Source organism: Cyprinus carpio, chromosome A2, assembly GCF_018340385.1.
Source record: "Cyprinus carpio isolate SPL01 chromosome A2, ASM1834038v1, whole genome shotgun sequence".
NCBI lineage: Eukaryota > Metazoa > Chordata > Actinopteri > Cypriniformes > Cyprinidae > Cyprinus > Cyprinus carpio.
In genome coordinates this window covers 4,267,458-4,286,574 of record NC_056573.1, presented here as the reverse complement: position 1 = coordinate 4,286,574, position 19,117 = coordinate 4,267,458, and the positions used below count along the sequence as shown (strand labels likewise).

At 37.0% G+C, this 19,117-nt stretch overlaps 1 protein-coding gene across 1 annotated transcript; it reads left to right on the top strand.

The window, feature by feature from the left end:
• The first annotated feature begins 643 nt into the window (after nucleotides 1–643).
• LOC109051544 (phospholipase ABHD3-like) lies at nucleotides 644–17,813 on the top strand. Its single transcript, XM_042769742.1, has 9 exons — nucleotides 644–961; nucleotides 2,283–2,446; nucleotides 9,377–9,559; nucleotides 12,327–12,372; nucleotides 12,987–13,099; nucleotides 15,209–15,277; nucleotides 17,077–17,125; nucleotides 17,210–17,375; nucleotides 17,559–17,813. The coding sequence occupies exons 1-9, from the start codon at nucleotides 800–802 to the stop codon at nucleotides 17,738–17,740; spliced, it is 1,134 nt and encodes a 377-aa protein (XP_042625676.1). The 5' UTR covers nucleotides 644–799; the 3' UTR covers nucleotides 17,741–17,813.
• The last annotated feature ends 1,304 nt before the right edge of the window (nucleotides 17,814–19,117 follow it).

Sequence of the window (19,117 nt, the reverse complement as noted above, 5' to 3'; positions counted from 1 at the left end):
AAAATGCGCATTCGAGCAACCACAAACGATTCTGATTGGTTACTTGCTTCTATGTTGAGTAAAGTAACACCGCTTTACAGTAAGTGTTGCAGAAATTATATATATATATATATATATATATATATATATATTATATATATTATATATATATATATATATATATATATATATAAATATACAGGCTCTGTTTTAGTTATAATTACTCTAAACTGATTTACATTTATTTTGACAATGCTACTGTACAAATTCTAAGTACATTACATGCACATTAACCTAAAATCAACCCACCTTCATGGAAAAAAGCAGCATATAAATTTGAATAAAAAAAGGACTTTAAATATCTGTAAGATTTCCAGAGTATTTATTTGAATAATTTGTGTATTTTAGGCTACTTTGAGTTTTGTTTTCTTGTGTATTTTTATTCCCCCTTCTGTCGTTCCTGTTTTTATATACTTTTTAATAATATTTGGCAAAAACAAACATACCAGCAAACAAACGTTTCATGTGCAGGTGTCGTTTTTCGGCCAGGTTTACATCAGCCGTGTGGCTTTTAATGATCAATCCAATCATATAAAGAATAAGAAATGCCGAATCCTAAGCTCCGCCCACTTCGACTACCCTCTGTTTTCCGCTCTACCGGGTTGCATTTCTCCGGGTAGCACTGACTTTCCTCGCAGAGCGCCACCCATCTCCCCATCTTTAAACTCCTGCTCCGTTCACCTTTGCATTTGGACGCGCATCCTTTCATCAGCAGCAGCCCGACTCTCTCAGCAGCCGGAACCGTGGGCTTTATAAGGAAATGATCTCACCGGAGCTTAATTTTAATTTATTTACAAGTGACCTTTCACATTACTTCAAAAACCAAGTTAAAGTCGGGCTCTTCGGCTCTGGGGTTGGTCTGTCAGTAGTGCTCGGATTCAGCGCCGCTTATGTCTGCTACTACCTGATCTCTGTGGCCAAGGTAAGGGGACTGTAAATCTGCGTTCACATTCATGTCCAAATGAATGGAGCGATTCGGATGCTCGTGCACGCGATTGGGTCATATTTGCAGAGAACTGCCGGCAAATGATGTCATAATGCATGTCAGTATAATTATTTTCAGTCAGTCCGCATGATGTAAGCTTACGCGAGTGCATAGCGGATAATAATGTCATAATGCGCCTTGGAATATGTAGCTATTAAAGCTTTCATCTGTCAAATAATTCATGTTTGCTCTCTTGCCGGCATGTTGAAACATATACACAGATAAAAACAGTGCCCTAAAAGCATATTTCCCAATTTTTACAGCTAAGACAGGGAAATATATTTTAAGGTAGTGACTCTGCATATTCTATTATATTTCACTAGTGTTCTAATTTTCACCACAGAACAAAACACTGATTGAATTTTTAAGATTGATAGACTATAAACGTTTAAAAGGACAAAAATTAAATTGTTCACCTAGATAGAATGTAGGCGATTGTCTCTAGACAAAACTTTCTGTGTATATATATATATATATATATATATATATATATAAATATATATATATATATATAAATCAAATATATCTGAATGGTGCACACAGAAATATAAAACTATATAATTATAATTTATTTAGCAAACTATTAAAACTACTATTAAAACATATTCATAGGCTATTCTATCAAGTCACTCGGTTTCTTTAGGGTTAAAAGTTTCTTTTCTTGAAGTTTGATCAAAAAATATTTTGCAATTGTATGTCCCAATTTCATTCTATTTATATTATAATGAAACAATACAATATATTATTTAATATGATATAAAATGATTTGTTTTTAATTTTATTGATTTTATTATTTATTAATCATAATTATTATAATTATATATATATTATGATTGTTATTATTCTAATAATATATTTTATCTTTAAACAATACAGTATATTTATAATATGATATAAAATGTATTACATAATTTGTATTATTTATTAATATTATTTTATTATGATAATTATTATAATTATTATAATTATGTATTATATATTATGATTGCTATTATTATATTATATTTATTATTATTGTCATAATATTATATTTATTTTATCATATAGAATTGTAATAGAATTAATAAATGTGTTTTGTATATTATGATTATGATAATGATTGTTATCATACGTTTACTAAAAAGTAGTTTCAATTATTAAGTATCAGTATTCTTTAAATAAATATATAATAAATACATTTCTATTCTTCAAATGTTTTGAACTGTTTCAGTTTTGCTTTCTGAGATAATCACCAATCCCTTTGCTCTTTGTTTTGCAGAAACCCATACTGATAGCTGGAGGAAAGAAGTTTCATCAGTTCCTGAGGGACAAATGCCCCGTGGTCTCAGAGACATACTACCCAACGTTCTGGTGCTGGGAGAGCCGGGTGCAAACGCTGCTCAGACCCTTCGTGACGGCGAAACCCTGGGTCAACTACAGAAAGTGAGCGCATTTCCCTCACAGTCAGAATGTGCTTAGTGCTGTGATTGTGGCAGGATGGCTGTTTAACTCTTCAAAGCCCATAAATACTTTCGATGAAATGCACAATTATTGGTATTCTGGCATCTTTCAAAATCAAACCATTTCAAAGTCTTAATGTCAGAGGAAGTGGCTGTTAGAGTTTACAGTGGCAGGTTAGTTTAGGCAGGAAATGAGCATTTACTCTGAATGTAGCTACTATATTAATTATAAGTAGACATACAATATTTGCCATTGGGGTTCTTTAACAGTCCTCAGGAGCAAGGAAGGTTAAGCAACAATAGCAGACGTTGTCCTTCTGAAGTTAATTTTGCCGGAAGCTGGGTCTCCTTAGGCTGTAAGATAATTCAGAATCAAAGCAGGTTTCGCATTTATGCTGAAGTTGCCACCGTTTCTCCACTTGAAGACTTGTTTTGCCTTCTTTAACATATGAAAGTGCCCTTGGTAGATGATCAGAGAGCTCCTTTCAGCATTCATTTCATTGATTGTCTGATGCAGTAGGAGAGTAGCTCTAATGTTCAGAGGACTCCCGTTCTCAAAGAAAGAAAGAGAAGGTGTAGCTTATATCAGCTTTCCTCTTCTGATGATTGCATGTTATGGGAATCAACACTGATGCAAGTAGAGTGGGCAAGTATAGAGGGTCATATTTCACCCCATAACCAAAGTGAAAAAAAAAGAAATTCTGTTTTTTAGAAAGAAAACCTATTTTACAAATTCATTCAGTACGTATAAAGAAATTTATAGTACTTTTTTAAAAAAATGCATGAAATGAAAATATATAGTCTATTTTATATTTTATTATATATTTATTGTATTTTTTCGATCATATTGGATTTTTTTTAACTTTGTAATTTTACCCTTTCTTACAATTGACTGCAAACTTGCATTCAGTTCTGCCTACATCCAATCAATACATTGATTCAATGCAGCTTTACAGTAATAAACATGAAAATAGTAGTATTAATGTTGTAAAATTATTCAATTATGAAACAAATTCAGTTGAAAATTAAGAAATTAATATTAGTCTTGTTGCAGTTGTACTGTAAAATAAAGTCATTATTATAATCTTTTGTATTTTACATAGATTTTTTTTTTTTTTACCATAATAATATTTTCAGTTCGGTTTAATAGTTTTAATTCAATAATAAGAAATATCATAATTTTACCATCACAATACAGGAAAAAAAAATATGTTGCTACTTCTGTTACATCGCAACTTTAAAGCATCTGAGATTTGAACATTGTTTTCAAAGAAAAAAAAATACTCAACACTTGCTTTAACTCAGTTTGTTGGTCAAATAGTGTATTGTGTGGTGAATGGTGGCGTGTTTATGTTTATCAGCATGTATAAACTGTCAGTTATTGATTTGGTTAAACTGATTCAGTGCTGCAGTGTATCTCTTACAAAACCAATTTAGAGGCTTAAACGGCCCCTGCATTTCTGCTCTGTGATCAGAGAAGATGCATGCACGCAAAAACAGTAGCATCCACCGTTCTGTTTCGACTCGTCACCTGCATTGGTTTTAGCAGAATTGTAATCAATAGTTAATCTGTTGCCTCCGTCTCAATATGCAGCGGTCGTGAGAGATGCACATGTGTCTGAGTGAGCAAATCTGCTTACAGATCCTGCTGTTTGTATGCAATGTTTGAAGTCAAGGGCGTCTGAGTTTGACCGTCCCAGCAGCTGCACATTCCCATTAGGACGGAAGGGTGTGATGCATGCTGGGACTGACTGCTCTTGTGTGTGATGCCATCCGTCTCTGACACTGCCGACGAGCTTCATTGCCATGTAGTCAGGTGTGAAATAGGAGCTTCTGTTTTGTAAACCGAATGTTCTAGGAGTACAAATCCAAACGAGAGAGCGACATCAAATACCAGCAATATTTGAGCATTCTATTCAGAGATATTGTCTAAAATATTGGCACCAAAGGAATCTAGGTTGTTGAATGTCACAGATAGTTGTTTTGACTAAATAATCAAAGTATTTTGATTTGTGTTTGCTTTACAGCACTTGCAATAGAAGTCTATTGGGTAAGGCTTTGATAAACATTAAAACTAAATGATAAATGTATTTGCAAAGTTATATCACATTTATTTAGTGCTTTATACATTACAGTTTGTTTAAAGTTTGTAATAAACAGTATTGACATTACAAAATACTTAAAATATAAAACAAATTTTACGGATCACAGACTTTCAACAGTTCAATAACAGTTCAGTTTTATTGCAGTTATGAACAAATGGAGTAATGCAGGTAAGTAAATCAAGGTAATAGCAATTCAGAGTATAGATGGAGAGGTAACTGGTGTTTACTGTCTCTGCAGGTGCTGGAGAGATCATAGACGTGGAGATGAGGTACCAGGAATGCACACACCTCATCTTCTTTTAGGTAAGTATCCAGGTTAAGTGAAACACAGGGAGACTCGGGAACACAGGAGGAAATGCTGGAGACAGGAACTCAGGTGAAACACTGGTGAACGAAGGAGACAGGAACTCTGGAGAATACAGTCTTAACCAGACAACTGGGGTATCTGAGCTGTGTGCTTAAGTAGGGCGAGTTAACGAGGTGAATAGTGTCAGGTGTGGTTCAAGGCTGACTGAGTGCAGGTGTGAATCAAGGAGCATGATGAGAACTGTAGTGCAGATGTGACCAAGGAAAAGACCATAGATCTTGACAATACTTCCCCTCCCAGAAGGTGTGTCCTCGTGCCAAGAAGAGGACCACCGGGGAGGAAGGGTAGGTGCCCTGGACACGTGGCAGCTGCTGGAAGGTAAGCAAGGCTGTGCCAGCAAACTAGAGTGTCTCCAGGGTGGCACCGGTAACTCAGGGAACCAAGGAGGTGCTGGTAGCTCAGGGAGGTGCTGGCATTACAGGAGACCAAGGAGGTGCCGGCAGCAAAGGAGACCAGGAAGGGGGTACTGGAGAATCAGGGAATACTGGAGACACAGGGGGCACAGATGGCGCAGATGGAGTTAGAGAATTCTATGGTGAAAGTGGGCTTCGGGTGAGTTCTGGGGCAAGCGGGGCCACCTGGCTGAGCGCTGGGGTGAGGGCGGGCTCCTGGCTTAGCTCTGGGGTGAGAGCAAGCTCCTGGCTGAGCTCTTGGGAGAGAGCGGCCCCAACACAAATAATTGCAAGAGCCATTACAGACATCGTTGTAGACTCTGGGATGAGCTCTGGGGCTGGAGTGGACTCTTGGCTGAGCTCTGGGGCTGGAGCCGATGCTGGACTGTGCTCAGCAGCTGGAGCCGATGCTGGAGCCAACACAGGAGCTGGAGCTGATGCTGGAGCAGACTCAGGAGCTAGTCTCAGCCTCAGACATCATACCCATGCACTGTTGGCTGAACATCTGATGCATATGGCACACAAAATTGCAAACTCTTCAGGAGTTTCGAAGTCGTCATCTGATTGGTTGAATTATACAGGATTTCTGGGAGACGTGTGTGTCGCTTTTTTTAATGTTCCACCTGGAAACAAAGATGCCTTGTCACCAAACACCCTCATGTAAGAAGAAAGCTGTTGTGTTTACAACTGTGACAATGAGCGCTTATCAGGATCAACTAAGTGTTGGATTTTCAAAGTATCTGAAATATGTAAAGTTCGCAGCATAGACACTTTAAAATACGTCCCAAGAGTTTCCATGCCCATAAACACACGGCACAAAATGAAACATGATTGGTTGCTTTGCCTGTCAGTCATATGGCCTCTTGGGCGGTCCTAGACCTTCAGCAGTTCATTGACCTTCTACTGTAAGTTTGAAGGTCTGGCAACGTGAGACTACTCAGGGGCTGGAGCCGAAGCTGGAGTGGACTCAGGAGCTGGAGCTGATGCTGGAGTGGAATCAGGGGCTGGAGCCAAAGCTGGAGCGGACTCAGGGGCTGGAGCTGATGCTGGAGTGGACTCAGGGGCTGGAGCTGATGCTGGAGTGGACTCACGGGCTGGAGCCGAAGCTGGAGCGGACTCAGGGGCTGGAGCTGATGCTGGAGTGGACTCAGGGGCTGGAGCTGATGCTGGAGTGGACTCAGGGGCTGGAGCTGATGCTGGAGTGGACTCACGGGCTGGAGCCGAAGCTGGAGCGGACTCAGGGGCTGGAGCCGAAGCTGGAGCGGACTCAGGGGCTGGAGCTGATGCTGGAGTGGAATCAGGGGCTGGAGCCGAAGCTGGAGCGGACTCAGAGGCTGGAGCTGATGCTGGAGTGGACTCAGGGGCTGAAGCTGACTCCGGGGCTGGAGCCGATGCTGGAGCAGACTCCGGGGCTGGAGCCAATGCTGGAGCTGACTCAGGGGGTGGAGCCGAAGCTGGAGCAGACTCAGGGGCTCGAAGGCAAGGATGTGGTGTTCTGGAGGAAGATCGACTGAGCAAGAGTGCATAAGGGATATATTGCTCCAATGAGCAGTTGTTTGTATCGCAGGGCATCACTGAGTATAATGGTTCATAAAAACCTCCATGGAAGATGTTATAAGCAATTCATCCTCCAAATAGATGGAGGAGGCCAGCTCCAAGAATTCCTCTGCATATTTGGCAAGGGATGGCCATTTTGTGATAGGGAGTATATCAGATCAGCATGATGGGGAGCAATGCTTGAAGTGCGATCAGTGTAGGTCTGGTCTTCTGTTACAGATCACAGACTTAGACAGATGGACAATTCAACAACAGTTCAGTTTTATTGCAGTGATGAGCAAACTGAGTAATGCAGGTAGGTAAATTAAGGTAATAGCAATTCAGAGAATAGATGGAGAGATAACTGGTCTTCACTGTTTTTTCAGGTGTTGGAGAGATCATAGAGGTGGAGATGAGGTACCAGGAATGCACGCATCTCATCTTCTTTTAGGTAAGTATCCAGGATAAGTGAAACACAGGGAGACGCGATAACACAGGAGGAAATGCTGGAGAAACGAAGGAGACAGGAACTTTGGAGAATACAGTCTTAACTCTAAACGAGACTGGACAACTAGGGTAAGCTGTGTGCTTAAGTAGGGTGAGTTAACGAGGTGAATGGTGTTGGTTGTGGTTCAAGAACGAGTGCAGGTGTGGATCAAGGAGCATGCTGGGAACTGTAGTGCAGATGTGACTGAGAAAAAGACCGGAGATTGTGACACAAATTCAATTGAACATAAATAATGAAGACAAATATTTAATATAATTTTACAGTTACAAAATACAGTACAAAATAAAGTGAAGCCTTTTTTTCTTAAATGCACAGTTTTATTTTAAAGCGAAATAGTATTTATGCAGTAGTAATATTTCCTATTTCCTATAAGTATAATTAATAATAATAATAACAATAATAATAATAATTATTATTATCATTAAATAATTGTTTTAATTGTAATATGTTTGCTATAGTAATATTTCCTATTTTCTTTTATATTTTAATTTATCTTTATACATAATCACAACATTTTTGGCCAAATTGTACCAAATTGTAAGCACTATATTTTTATTCTTCTGCAGAAATATTTCTGAAAGTCGATAGATTGTCATTGGTAAACTTGCCAGATTGGTCTCTCACTCTCTGTCTGGCATTTTGAAAGGTGGGATTTACATGTCTATATAAATCTTTCCCACATTCCGAGTGCAGGCTGTTCTTGACGGCAGTGACTACAGACAGACTTGGTCTAGAGTGCATATTTCATGATGGCTCTGAAATTACATCGCACACATGTAGCTCTGCATGTCGTCTTCTCGCTGAGAAAGCTGGCTTTAGTGTAGAGCTGTAAGACAACACGAGAGCCCTTTGACACAGATTCTCTCCACAGCGTCTCTGTAGGATTCGGCCACTACCAGCAGAGTCATGATGAGGCCAAATAAAACAACAGAAGAGTCCATCCACTGTAAATGCATCATGAGCAATATTGGGTGAATTAAGGCAATTTTGTAAATATAAACCTACTGTATCTAAAAGTTGACCTTGATTTAGAAGACTTAATTTTTTAAAGTAATTTTGAGTAAATGGCATGTCAAATAAGTGTTAAACAGTAAATTTTTTTACACATCATATACTATGATTAGATACAAATACAATGTTTTTGAAAAAGTCTTTTATGCTCACAGGGTCAGTATTTATTAGATAAAAACACTGAAAACAGTAATATTGTGAAATATTATTAAAATGTTTAAATAATTGTCTCCTATTTTCATATATTTTAAAATGTAAGTTATTTCTGCGATGAAAAAGCTGATTTTCAGTCTTCAGTGTCACATGATCCTTCAGAAATAATTATAATATGCTGATTTGCAGCTCAAGAAACATTTCTGATAATTTTCAATGTTGGAAACAGTTGTGCTGCTTCATTTTTGTGGAAAACATTTTCTAGCCTTGCATCAGTACTATGGTACAGCCCCAACCCCCCCACCCCATCAAAAAAAGTGTGCCCATATTTTTTTATTTATTTTAATTTTTGTCTCTTACAGTGAATTGTACATAAATATCTATTTCATCCAGTGCTCTTTTTGTTTTCTGTCTTATAAAATATCCTGTTATTATTTTGGTGAACAATTTCTTTTAGACCTGCCAGATTAGATCGAATTAGTGTTTCATTTGCGGAGTGATTCATTTTTAATGGGGCTCGTGCTTGCATATAAAAGCACAAACTGTTTTGAAAGGCATTTGCACATAAGAACAAAGCACATTACTTTGTTTCCAGTCCAATCCAATTTCATTCATATTGTACATTTTTAGTGGCTTAAGAGGCTGCTGTGGTGCGATACGGATTGCTATGCAACTGTTGTACTACCATGCTACTTTATGGTACTTTTGTTAGTTGAGTAACATTCCTATAACAGTTTTTCTTTGTTCTATTCATGATCACTTAAGCTAGTATTAACACACAATTCCACATTCTGTATAAATGTTTCTCTAGCTGAATTAAGCTGTTCTGTGTGTCCGGCAGTGAGCTCATTACAGCACCAGATGGAGGCCAGATCTCTCTGGATTGGTTTGACAATGATGACAGTGCGTCCCACCCGGACCAGTCCACGCGCCCCACTGTGCTGCTGCTCCCGGGACTGACAGGCACAAGCCGCGAATCCTACATTTTACATATGGTACAGCAAAGCCGGGATCTGGGCTACAGGTGAGCATCCCGGTTCACAGCCTTTAATTTAGAAAAGGGTCATGCTTGTTCTCTTGACAAAGAATGTTTGTTATACTATGGAAACATACTGTAATTTTGTATGTTTCCTGAAAAACTGAACTGAAAAATCCACATTTACACATCACAATTAAGCAATTTCCAGTCACAGAGAAAAATAATAGCACATCTAGGGTTGCCAGATCCATGAACAAAACTAGCCTAAATAGTCAAAACTCTGCCACTCCCATACCTAAAAAAACAAAGACTGAATTTAGCTGTGTATTGGCATAATGACCCACTGACTTCAGAAGCAAGTTGAACAGACTACTTTTATGATACTTGTGATATGTGTATGGTGCTCAATTCTTTAAAGCTCATTAATATAGATAAACTGATGTGTGCTATGCTTATACCAGATATTTAACATCTTTGCACCTGAGTCATCCCATTACAATTTCTCAGTTTCAATAATGCACAATTGTGTTCTCCTTCATCTTCAACTTGAACTCTACCTGCACATGTAGTGCACTTCAGAAGCAACATAAGTTCCATTAGCTGTGCATATTTTGTACTGAAAGTTTCAGAAAGGCTTCGAGCGGATGCTTTTGTAAGCTTTATGCCACAACTGCGCCAGAACATATGTAGCTGTGTTGTAGATCCATGCAGTATGCGTTCTTACAATAACCCTGGAACATCTTTGTCAGACTCCACTTCTGAAGCTACTAGTCCATGTAGACAGAAAGAGAGAGAGAGAGGAAGAGACAGAGAGAGAGAGAGAGAGAGAGAGAGAGAGAGAGAGAGAGAGTCAACAAACAGCTGAGCTCTGTATTAAAGCCTTCAGGGATGCAGAGATGGGCACTTTCTCTCCTTCTGGGCATCTGTCAGGAGCTCATTCTTGTAAACCTCGAGAGGCGTGAGGCAGAGGGGGCTATAGCAGCTCACTCAGCATTTTTCTTTTGCCTGTTCTCTGCTTAATGAATTGCAGCTTTGACCAGCTTTGCAGCTTAGCTAAGACTTTCCATGCCGCAGCAGAAAACAGCCCACCAGCCGCTAAAGGTACACTAACACATAAGCAGTGACATATGTTAGTAGATGTAAACTTTTTTTTTTGCAGCTTTGTATTTTATCCTCTGAAAGTTTAAAGGAGTCATTTGTTGCTGACTGATGGATGTGGGGATTTCTACTGTTTAATCTCAAAAAGCAAAGTTTAAAGTACATTTTTATAATTTTGTCAGATAAAGTGCTTATAAATTATGTTGTGGCATCTTAAGCTAAATGAAGTGATAATCTGCATTCAAAATCATTGCAGATACGATTCAGCACTTATTACACAACAAATAAGCAACAAATTAATTCATGACAAGAAAGAGACAGTGGAGTAATATGAGAGTTGTGAAAAAAACAACAAAAAAAAAAAAAAAAAAAAAAAAAAAAAAAAACCAGACACAGCGGTCTCTTATACAGTTTCGCAGTCATTGCACAACAATATTTGACCTCTGAATACCCTGACTGACCAATCAAAATCAAGCATTCCACAGATCTGTGTAATAATATGTATTATTATATTCTAGGACGCTTTTAGAAAGGTTACAGAGTTGACCATTTTGCCATTTATTACAATCCTTATGTACAAACTCAGAACACCACAGGTTTGCTATTGAGAACTAAAACCATAAAATAAATAATAATAAAAAAAAATTATATTTTATAACCTATTTTTAACTTATTTTATTTGAAACACTAAAATAATGAAAACTTAAGACTAATAAATAGATATGTTTGAATGGCTACTGGCAACAGTTTGGTTACCAACATTATTCAAAATACCTTTTTTTTTTTTTGTTCAACATAAGAAGATTTTTTATTTTTTATTTATTTTTTTTATTTTTTTTTGAAGTAAGTGGTGGGTAAATGAGGACAACATTTTCATTTTTTGGGTGAACTATCCCTTTAAAACAGAAAAACATATTTCTAAAATATTCATAAAACTATAATAGCATATCAGTGGTACCTAAATGACACTCTTTATGCTATTATAAATCACACTTAACTCTAATATTTAGACAAATCTAATAATATATTGTTGAATACAAAAAATCTACTAAACAAAAACAAAATGACAGAACACTGCCACAATGCTCTCAAAATATGTTTAAACATGGTATTAACCATTTCTGTCTCTGTCAGGTAGTCAGAAACAATAAAACTTAAAATGTGTACTTCACCTGAATAGGCGTGGGCAACAAATGCAAACACAAGGTACTTTCTGAAAACAAATAAGGTAGCAATTAAACAAGAAAGACACGTATAGCTCTTTGAATACAATTTTCTAATAGTATATTTATACTATGGAAGTCGGTGGGAACCAGAAACTGTTTGGTTCTGTTCTGTAGTTCAAAATTATGCTCAGCTGGAAAGAAGAATTGTCTCTGAACTGTAAGAACCATTTACATTTTTGCAATCGTTCATTTAGCTGATCACTTTATAAGTTGCTTTTATCTAAAGCGACATACAAATGAGTGACATACTTCCTTAAACTACTAATCAAATATCTTGTTTAGAAATACAGACAAGTTCTATTCTTTTTAACTTGTCAGTAAGAGTGTGGTGTAGTGATTCAAAACTATAATACAGTCAACAAAACTGGAAGTACCTTTATTTAAATAAATGGATTGCCTTTAAGAACCAATCAGAATCAATAATTGCGCTAAGTACAAAAACTGTCAAATGGACCATTTCTATATATCCTCTCTTGTGTTTTTTTCAGATGTGTAGTGTTCAATAATAGAGGAGTTTCGGGGGAAAAGTTACTGGTAAGGACAATCGTTTATCTCCTCTTTTATTGAATTTAAACCAAATTTTGTCACGTTAAACTTTGGCACAGGTGACACACACTTCTGTCAGCATGAATATTATATTAATTTATGGAGATTGAGTCATTCGAATCAAAGTTATGTAATATTTGTTGTGTGAACAAGCCTTGTATACAAGAGCCTGTCGATAAATCCTTTCCTCTGACTCATGAACGTTGTTGGAATTCAGATGATAATGTTTCTCCGTATGTATTTGCCATCAGGAGAGGCTTAAAATCCCTGCAGTAACACTTCATGTGCTTGAACAAGTTGAAATGTGTTCATAGAAACCTATGCAAATGCATATGTTTTCCCATTGAAATAACCTCACACAGCTTAAAATAAAATTAGGTTTATGAGTTTATATTATAGTATATTAGTGCAAGTGCATATACTGTACAGTGTAAAGTTGCAAACTAAGATAACACTTTGAGATAATGTTCATACTGTAGACTTTATATAAACCACGTTCATGCACTGAGACTGTAAGATAATTAAGTATGATATGAGCTTTGGAGTGTTTATGTTTAAGAGCTCTTTATCTGTCTCTTATGAGTATATATCCTGTGCTCTAGACGCCTAGGACTTACTGTGCAGCGAACACAGAGGATCTGGAGGTGGTCATTGAACATGTCCAGCGGACCATTGACAAAGCTCCACTCATGGCGGCTGGGGTTTCTATGGGCGGGTGAGTTTAACACACATACAGGGGTTTATCCTGCCCTTAAATGGGAATTCAGCTGCTATGATCACACACACCAGGACACTCTAGCACTGTTTTTTCCCCCTGATCTGAAATTTATAGTGCCTTTAATTAAATAGAGAGGCAGCATGCATTTGTCTTTGTGAAATACTCTACTATTTAAAAGTTTGGGGTCTCTTTTGCTCACCAAGGCTGCATTTAAAACAGCAATGAACTATCTTTTATTGTAATATATTTAAAAGTTTATTTTATTCCTGTGATCAAAGCTGTATTTTCAGCATCATTACTCCAGTCTTCAGTGTCACATGATCCTTCAGAAATCCTTCTAATATGCTGATATGTTGATCAAACATTTATTATCAATGCTGAAAACAGTTGTGCTGAATATTTTTGTGGAAATCGTGATTGAACTATAATTTGGCCTGCGAAGTGAGAAACATGGACAAAATCATAGAATCCAATCACAAAAATGAAATTTACCGTGTAACATGGATTGAAATCAAAAGAAGGGCTGTACAAATAATCAAACCGTGATTAGTGCTACTATTGAACTACTGTTTGAAATATGAAGTCTGCTTGTATTTCATAAAAAGCATTATATAATATATTCATTCCCAACTAATACTTTTAAATCCCTCAAAGGAAATAAACCCATACACAACTTATACATTGCTGTTTCCATAAAAAGCATTATATAATATATTCATTCCTGACTTGTATTATAAAGTGTTCCCAGTTCATGCATTTTTTCCCGTCATGTGATGCAGATGAAAATTCCCAGATCCTCACAGCATCATTTCACCCTTAATTTATAACTCTTTCTAAGTAAAAGCTGAGTTGGCAGCACAGAGCTCTAATCCGCTCCGTCTTACAGAAAGAAAAGGGTCAGCTTCATACGGCTTATGTACAGTATGTGTGTGTGTGTGTGTGTGTGTGTGTGTGTGTGTGTGTGTGTGTGCAGGGTCGTAGCTGAGGTATGCGGGGCCCCGGTGTAGATTGTACCTGTGGGCCCTAATAGGCTACCACAGATAAATAAATAGAACAAAGATGCAGATTAAATAATATTTTTTTTTTTCAGGTTTGGCAGTGTTCAGGTACAGAAATTTAATCAACGAATGTGAAAGCATTGCATGGTCTTTACTGTTTAAATGATATATAGATTAATCCTTGTTAAAGCTACAAAATTCAAGTTATTTGAGAGCTGTGAGTCATTTTCTCTCTCTCTTTTTTTCTTGGATTAACATTAACGATATAGACAGCAGCTAGTTAATTAGGCGCAGTCACTTGCATATATATATAATAAAAACGCATCTTTATAAGCTGTTTATATTCATTTATTACATAACCAACAGTTTTCGAGGAGACTCATCAAGACGGGTATCAAGAGAAATAATAAACAAAAGAGAACTCGATTCTGTGGTTGCGCACAGCATGCAAGTACTAAATTAAATAAGTTCTTTCACGTCTTCTTGCACTTGAATGCTTTAAAATCTCTTGAATGTTTGCTTTCACAAGATTCAAGATTCAAGATTTTTACTTGACATACACAATTATATAGAGCTTATAACCAGCAGTGAAATGTGAGAACAGTGCAATTATCTGAAAATATACATAAATATAGCTATGAAAGAATGAAAAAAAAAAAAAAAAATATAAGAATTTCGTGACGACATGCAAATTAAATATATAGTGGAAAATAATGTCCATCAAAACTGTCCTGTACAGCAAATCACTTTCAGTATGTCATGAGGTAGTAAATCTCATATCTTGACACCCTGAATATTAAGTGGAGACATGAAGATGATGCTGGTTTTGAGTTTAGCGAACCTACTCCTCCTAAGTCTCTCAGTTTTTGACATCAGGCTACGGAAACGCTTACCAGATGGCAAAGTGAAAAGATGGTCTGGGGTGAATGGTGATTATTTTAACAGTTTTGCAGCTTTGAGAGATGGGAGAGGGGTGCAGACCCTTGCATAAGCTTTCGTGACGACATGCAACAAAGTCCATCAACTGTCCTGAGCATCTTTATGAGTACATCTCATATCTTGACACCCTGCAGGATGATGCTGGCGAACTAATCTTGACACCCTGCAGGATGATGCTGGCGAACTACCTGGGAGGGCCTGCCTACCTCACCAGCTGCCTGCAGGCATCCGTGGACCGGTCAGTGGGGTCAGAAGGGGATAAACCCGGCTTAATTCACCGTAGTCTAGTGTGTTTGTGTGTAATGATGTCGCATTGTCCTCGACTCCCCCTCTTTTTGGGTCTGAACTCATTTTGAGTGTTACCAAATGAGCCAAATAAGATTAAATGGAATTTATGTATTTTGCTTCAGTTTCAGAACAGGCTATTGAAATGAAATGAACACTTTGCACATAAGGGGCTTATTCTACTTTAATTAACTCTTAATCAGCTTATCAAAAACTTGCAATGCAAAAAAAAAAAAAAAATGCAATTGCGGTACCATGGTACAGTTGTGTTTGATATATATACCATGATACTACTGAATTGCTGTCTGAAATAGAACACTAGTGTGCTACTCTAACTATATATGTAGTATGCAGTATACTGTGCACAGTATGCACATTATCAGTATGCATATATTAACCAAATAACCTACCGAATTTGCACATTACGTTGGGTATGCTCTCCCACAACTTGACCTGCCATTTCCAGTGTTATGGATCAACCAGAATTAATATCAACCACAAATTTGCAGCTTAACACATTTTTATACAAAATTCAATTCAAAGTGTAAAATAACTTTTGTAAGGGATGACAACTATGAATTGAATTTGCAATATGATTTTTGTAACATTTCTCACTGCATAGTTTGTACTGTTTCACATACAATTTTTAAGAATTAGAATGCGGTACAGTGTATGCTGCACAGAATAAAATTGAAGAACCATATTTACTACATGGTAAAAAAGTTTCCAAATCTAAAATACCTGGAAAAAAGGTGTCCATCCATTTTCCAAATTGCCTGTACTATGTAGGGTTGCAGTATTTGAATAATATGCTTAAAGAAATAGTTCACCCAAAAATGAAAATATGCTAAAAATGTTCTCTTCCCCAGACCATCAAAGATGTAGATAGATCTTGTATTAAAGGGATACTCCATCCCAAAATGAAAATTTTGTCATTAATCACTTACCCCCATGTTGTTCCAAACCCGTAAAAGCTCTGTTTGTCCTCGAACACAAAAAACCTGGAGGCTTGTGACTGTCCCATAGACTGCCAAATAAATAACAGTGTCAAGGTCCATAAAAGGTATGAAAGTCGTCGTCAGAATACTCCATCTACCATCAGACGTGTAATCTGGGTTATATGAAGCGACGGGAACTAAAAGTTAAGAAAACAAAAGTAATGACTATTCAATAATTCCTTTGTCAACTGTCTCCTCTGTCTCTCATTATCACCGTATGCTGCGTATGCTCTTCTGTGTCATCCGTGCCACAAGGATGCGCTGTTTTATTTCAAATCAAAGCTAAATACATGTAGAAACTGTAATTTTCATTTTGGGATGGAGTATCGCTTTAATAGATGTAGATGTAGTTTGTTTCTTCATGGGAACAGATTTGGAGAAATCTATTATCCCATCACTTGCTCACCAAAGGATCCTCTGCAGTGAATGGGTGCCGTCAGAATGAGAGCCCAGACAACTGATTAAAACATCACAATAATCCACAGACTGATTCTGACGGCACCCATTCACTGCAGAGGATTCATTGGCAAGTAAATGATGTAATGCTACAGTTCTCCAAATCTGGTACCTTGAAGAAACGAACTCATCTACATCCTGGATGGTCTGGGTGAAAGAAAATTTTCAACAAATTTAAATTTTTGGCTGAACTATTCCTTTAGTTATATCATTATTATGAATACAGTTATGAATAATTCTTGTTATATGAAGATTATCCTAATCCTCATTGTGACATTTTCCACTTTTCTTTTTGCAGTCACAGAACCATTCTTGAAAAAAAATATGACATAGACCATGTGATGAAGGTGAGTTATTAACTCTTACTTACACAATATTGTGTCACATTTGTCACATGTTAATGTAATGGTATTATTGCTTCCATTCCACAGGCTAAAACAATCCGAGAGTTTGATGAACGTTTCACATCGGTCATGTTCGGTTATCCATCCAATGATGACTACTATCGAGACGCGAGCCCCATTCACAAGATCAAGTCTGTGCAGGTGCCGATGCTGTGCCTCAATGCGGCGGACGATGTCTTTTCCCCCAATCATGGTGAGTCGGCCAGATTTATTAGGGCTGCGTGAGAGACTAAAGCCCATTAGAAAGTATATATTCCTTATTTTTAAGAAAATGTGACATTAAAGTTTAGGGCTGAAGTAAAAGAAACTTCAGTGTGGCCCAGCCTGTTGACTTTATCCCATCCATGCTGAGCTAAAAATGGTCTTTCTTCTTCAGCCTTTCCAGTGGAGGCGGTGAAGCAAAACCCCAATGTGGCCCTGCTCATTACCTATCACGGCGGCCATATTGGCTTTCTGGAGGGTCTGTGGCCACGGCAGAGCACCTACATGGACCGAGTTTTTCGCCAGTTCACCAAGGGCGTGTTTGAGAACGGCAGAAGTCTAGATGATCTCCACTGACTTCTCTTTCCATTCCCTCTACAGCCATGAGCAAAAAAATCTGCATACATTTCCAAAATGAAAGGCACAGGTTCATTTCTTAATTGCATGTCTGTATATGACTCTCTTAATTATGTATTTTTAAATATGACTAAACATTGATTTGCATTCATCTTAATTATGTATTTTTAAATATGAATAAAAATCCACCAATAACACATAATCAAACATTGTTTCTTAATTGCATGTCTGTATATGACTCTCTTAATTATGTATTTTTAAATATGACTAAACATCCACCTGGACCACTGAATCACTCACAAGGTGATATTACTCAACATGAATCCACATGAGAGTGAGAATGTCCAGAAAAACATCAAAAATCCTATTGGGGCCATGTCAAAAAGAAATGTCCAGGTTTACCACTAAATCAAAATTAAAAAAATAGAATATATGTTTGCATAAAGAAAAATGAATCTTCATTTTAGAAATACTCATTTTTGACATTGTTCTCAAGAAAATGAAGTACATTTCCCCTAATCCTTTTTGCATATAATGCATTATTATTATAGATCACCATTAATTAATTTCAAATAGTGCCATGATGTATACTTATAACAGTAAATGCACATTAGAAATTGAAAAAAATAAAATTTTTGCTTTTAGAAATGTATATATATATAAATGTCACATTACCGTGACCCTATGAGTCTGTAAGATCGAAGATCAAATCGAAGAAAAATATGTTCCCCCCCCAAACCCCCCACCTCCACCTCCATTTTGATTGAGAAATGGACATGTTTTTATGAGATTTTGTCAAATTGCACTACTGTAGAAAAGATTGTAGCCAAGACTGTTGGAGGGAATTTGTGCAGTTGTTTTGTGCAAGTCTAAAAATTTGTTAGAGATTTTACCTAGAAGTCTGATAATGACCTATGATGCAGTAATACCACGTCCAAGCAAAGAGGTCACAGTCCAGCAACACATTCACCTTCTCATGTTAACATAAAGGTTTAATTCATTGGTTTCCATTGCAACTGATGCACTGCACCCAGGCCTCCAGTTCAGTCCCTATAGAGTTAAGAAAGGAAGATTTAGCTATTATGTATTTACAGAGAGTATATTTCCAATCATAACTTGATGTTTTTTTTTAAGTATCTTAAATGTCCGTAGCTTTGTAGCCCTCAAGGACTAACCTTCTTTGTTTCCTGTTAGTTTGTGATTTTTTGGCAAAAAAACAAACAAACAAACAAACAGACGTGGCTTCAAGGATTCTGTGAATGTGAAAATGACTTGAGCTACTCTTTGTCTAAACTAAAATATGCTTGCTTTGAATTGCTTTTTATATGATGGTGCCATTGAAATCCTACTAATAGCTCCTTAAATAATCTAAAGAAT

Excerpts from the sequence above, each read along its gene's own strand:
- LOC109051544 (XM_042769742.1), top strand. The coding sequence starts at position 800 with ATGATCTCACCGGAGCTTAATTTTAATTTATTTACAAGTGACCTTTCA. Across the intron at positions 2,447-9,376 it reads CCCTGGGTCAACTACAGAAA|TGAGCTCATTACAGCACCAG; the intron begins GTGAGCGCATTT and ends TGTGTCCGGCAG. Across the intron at positions 13,100-15,208 it reads GCTGGGGTTTCTATGGGCGG|GATGATGCTGGCGAACTACC; the intron begins GTGAGTTTAACA and ends GACACCCTGCAG.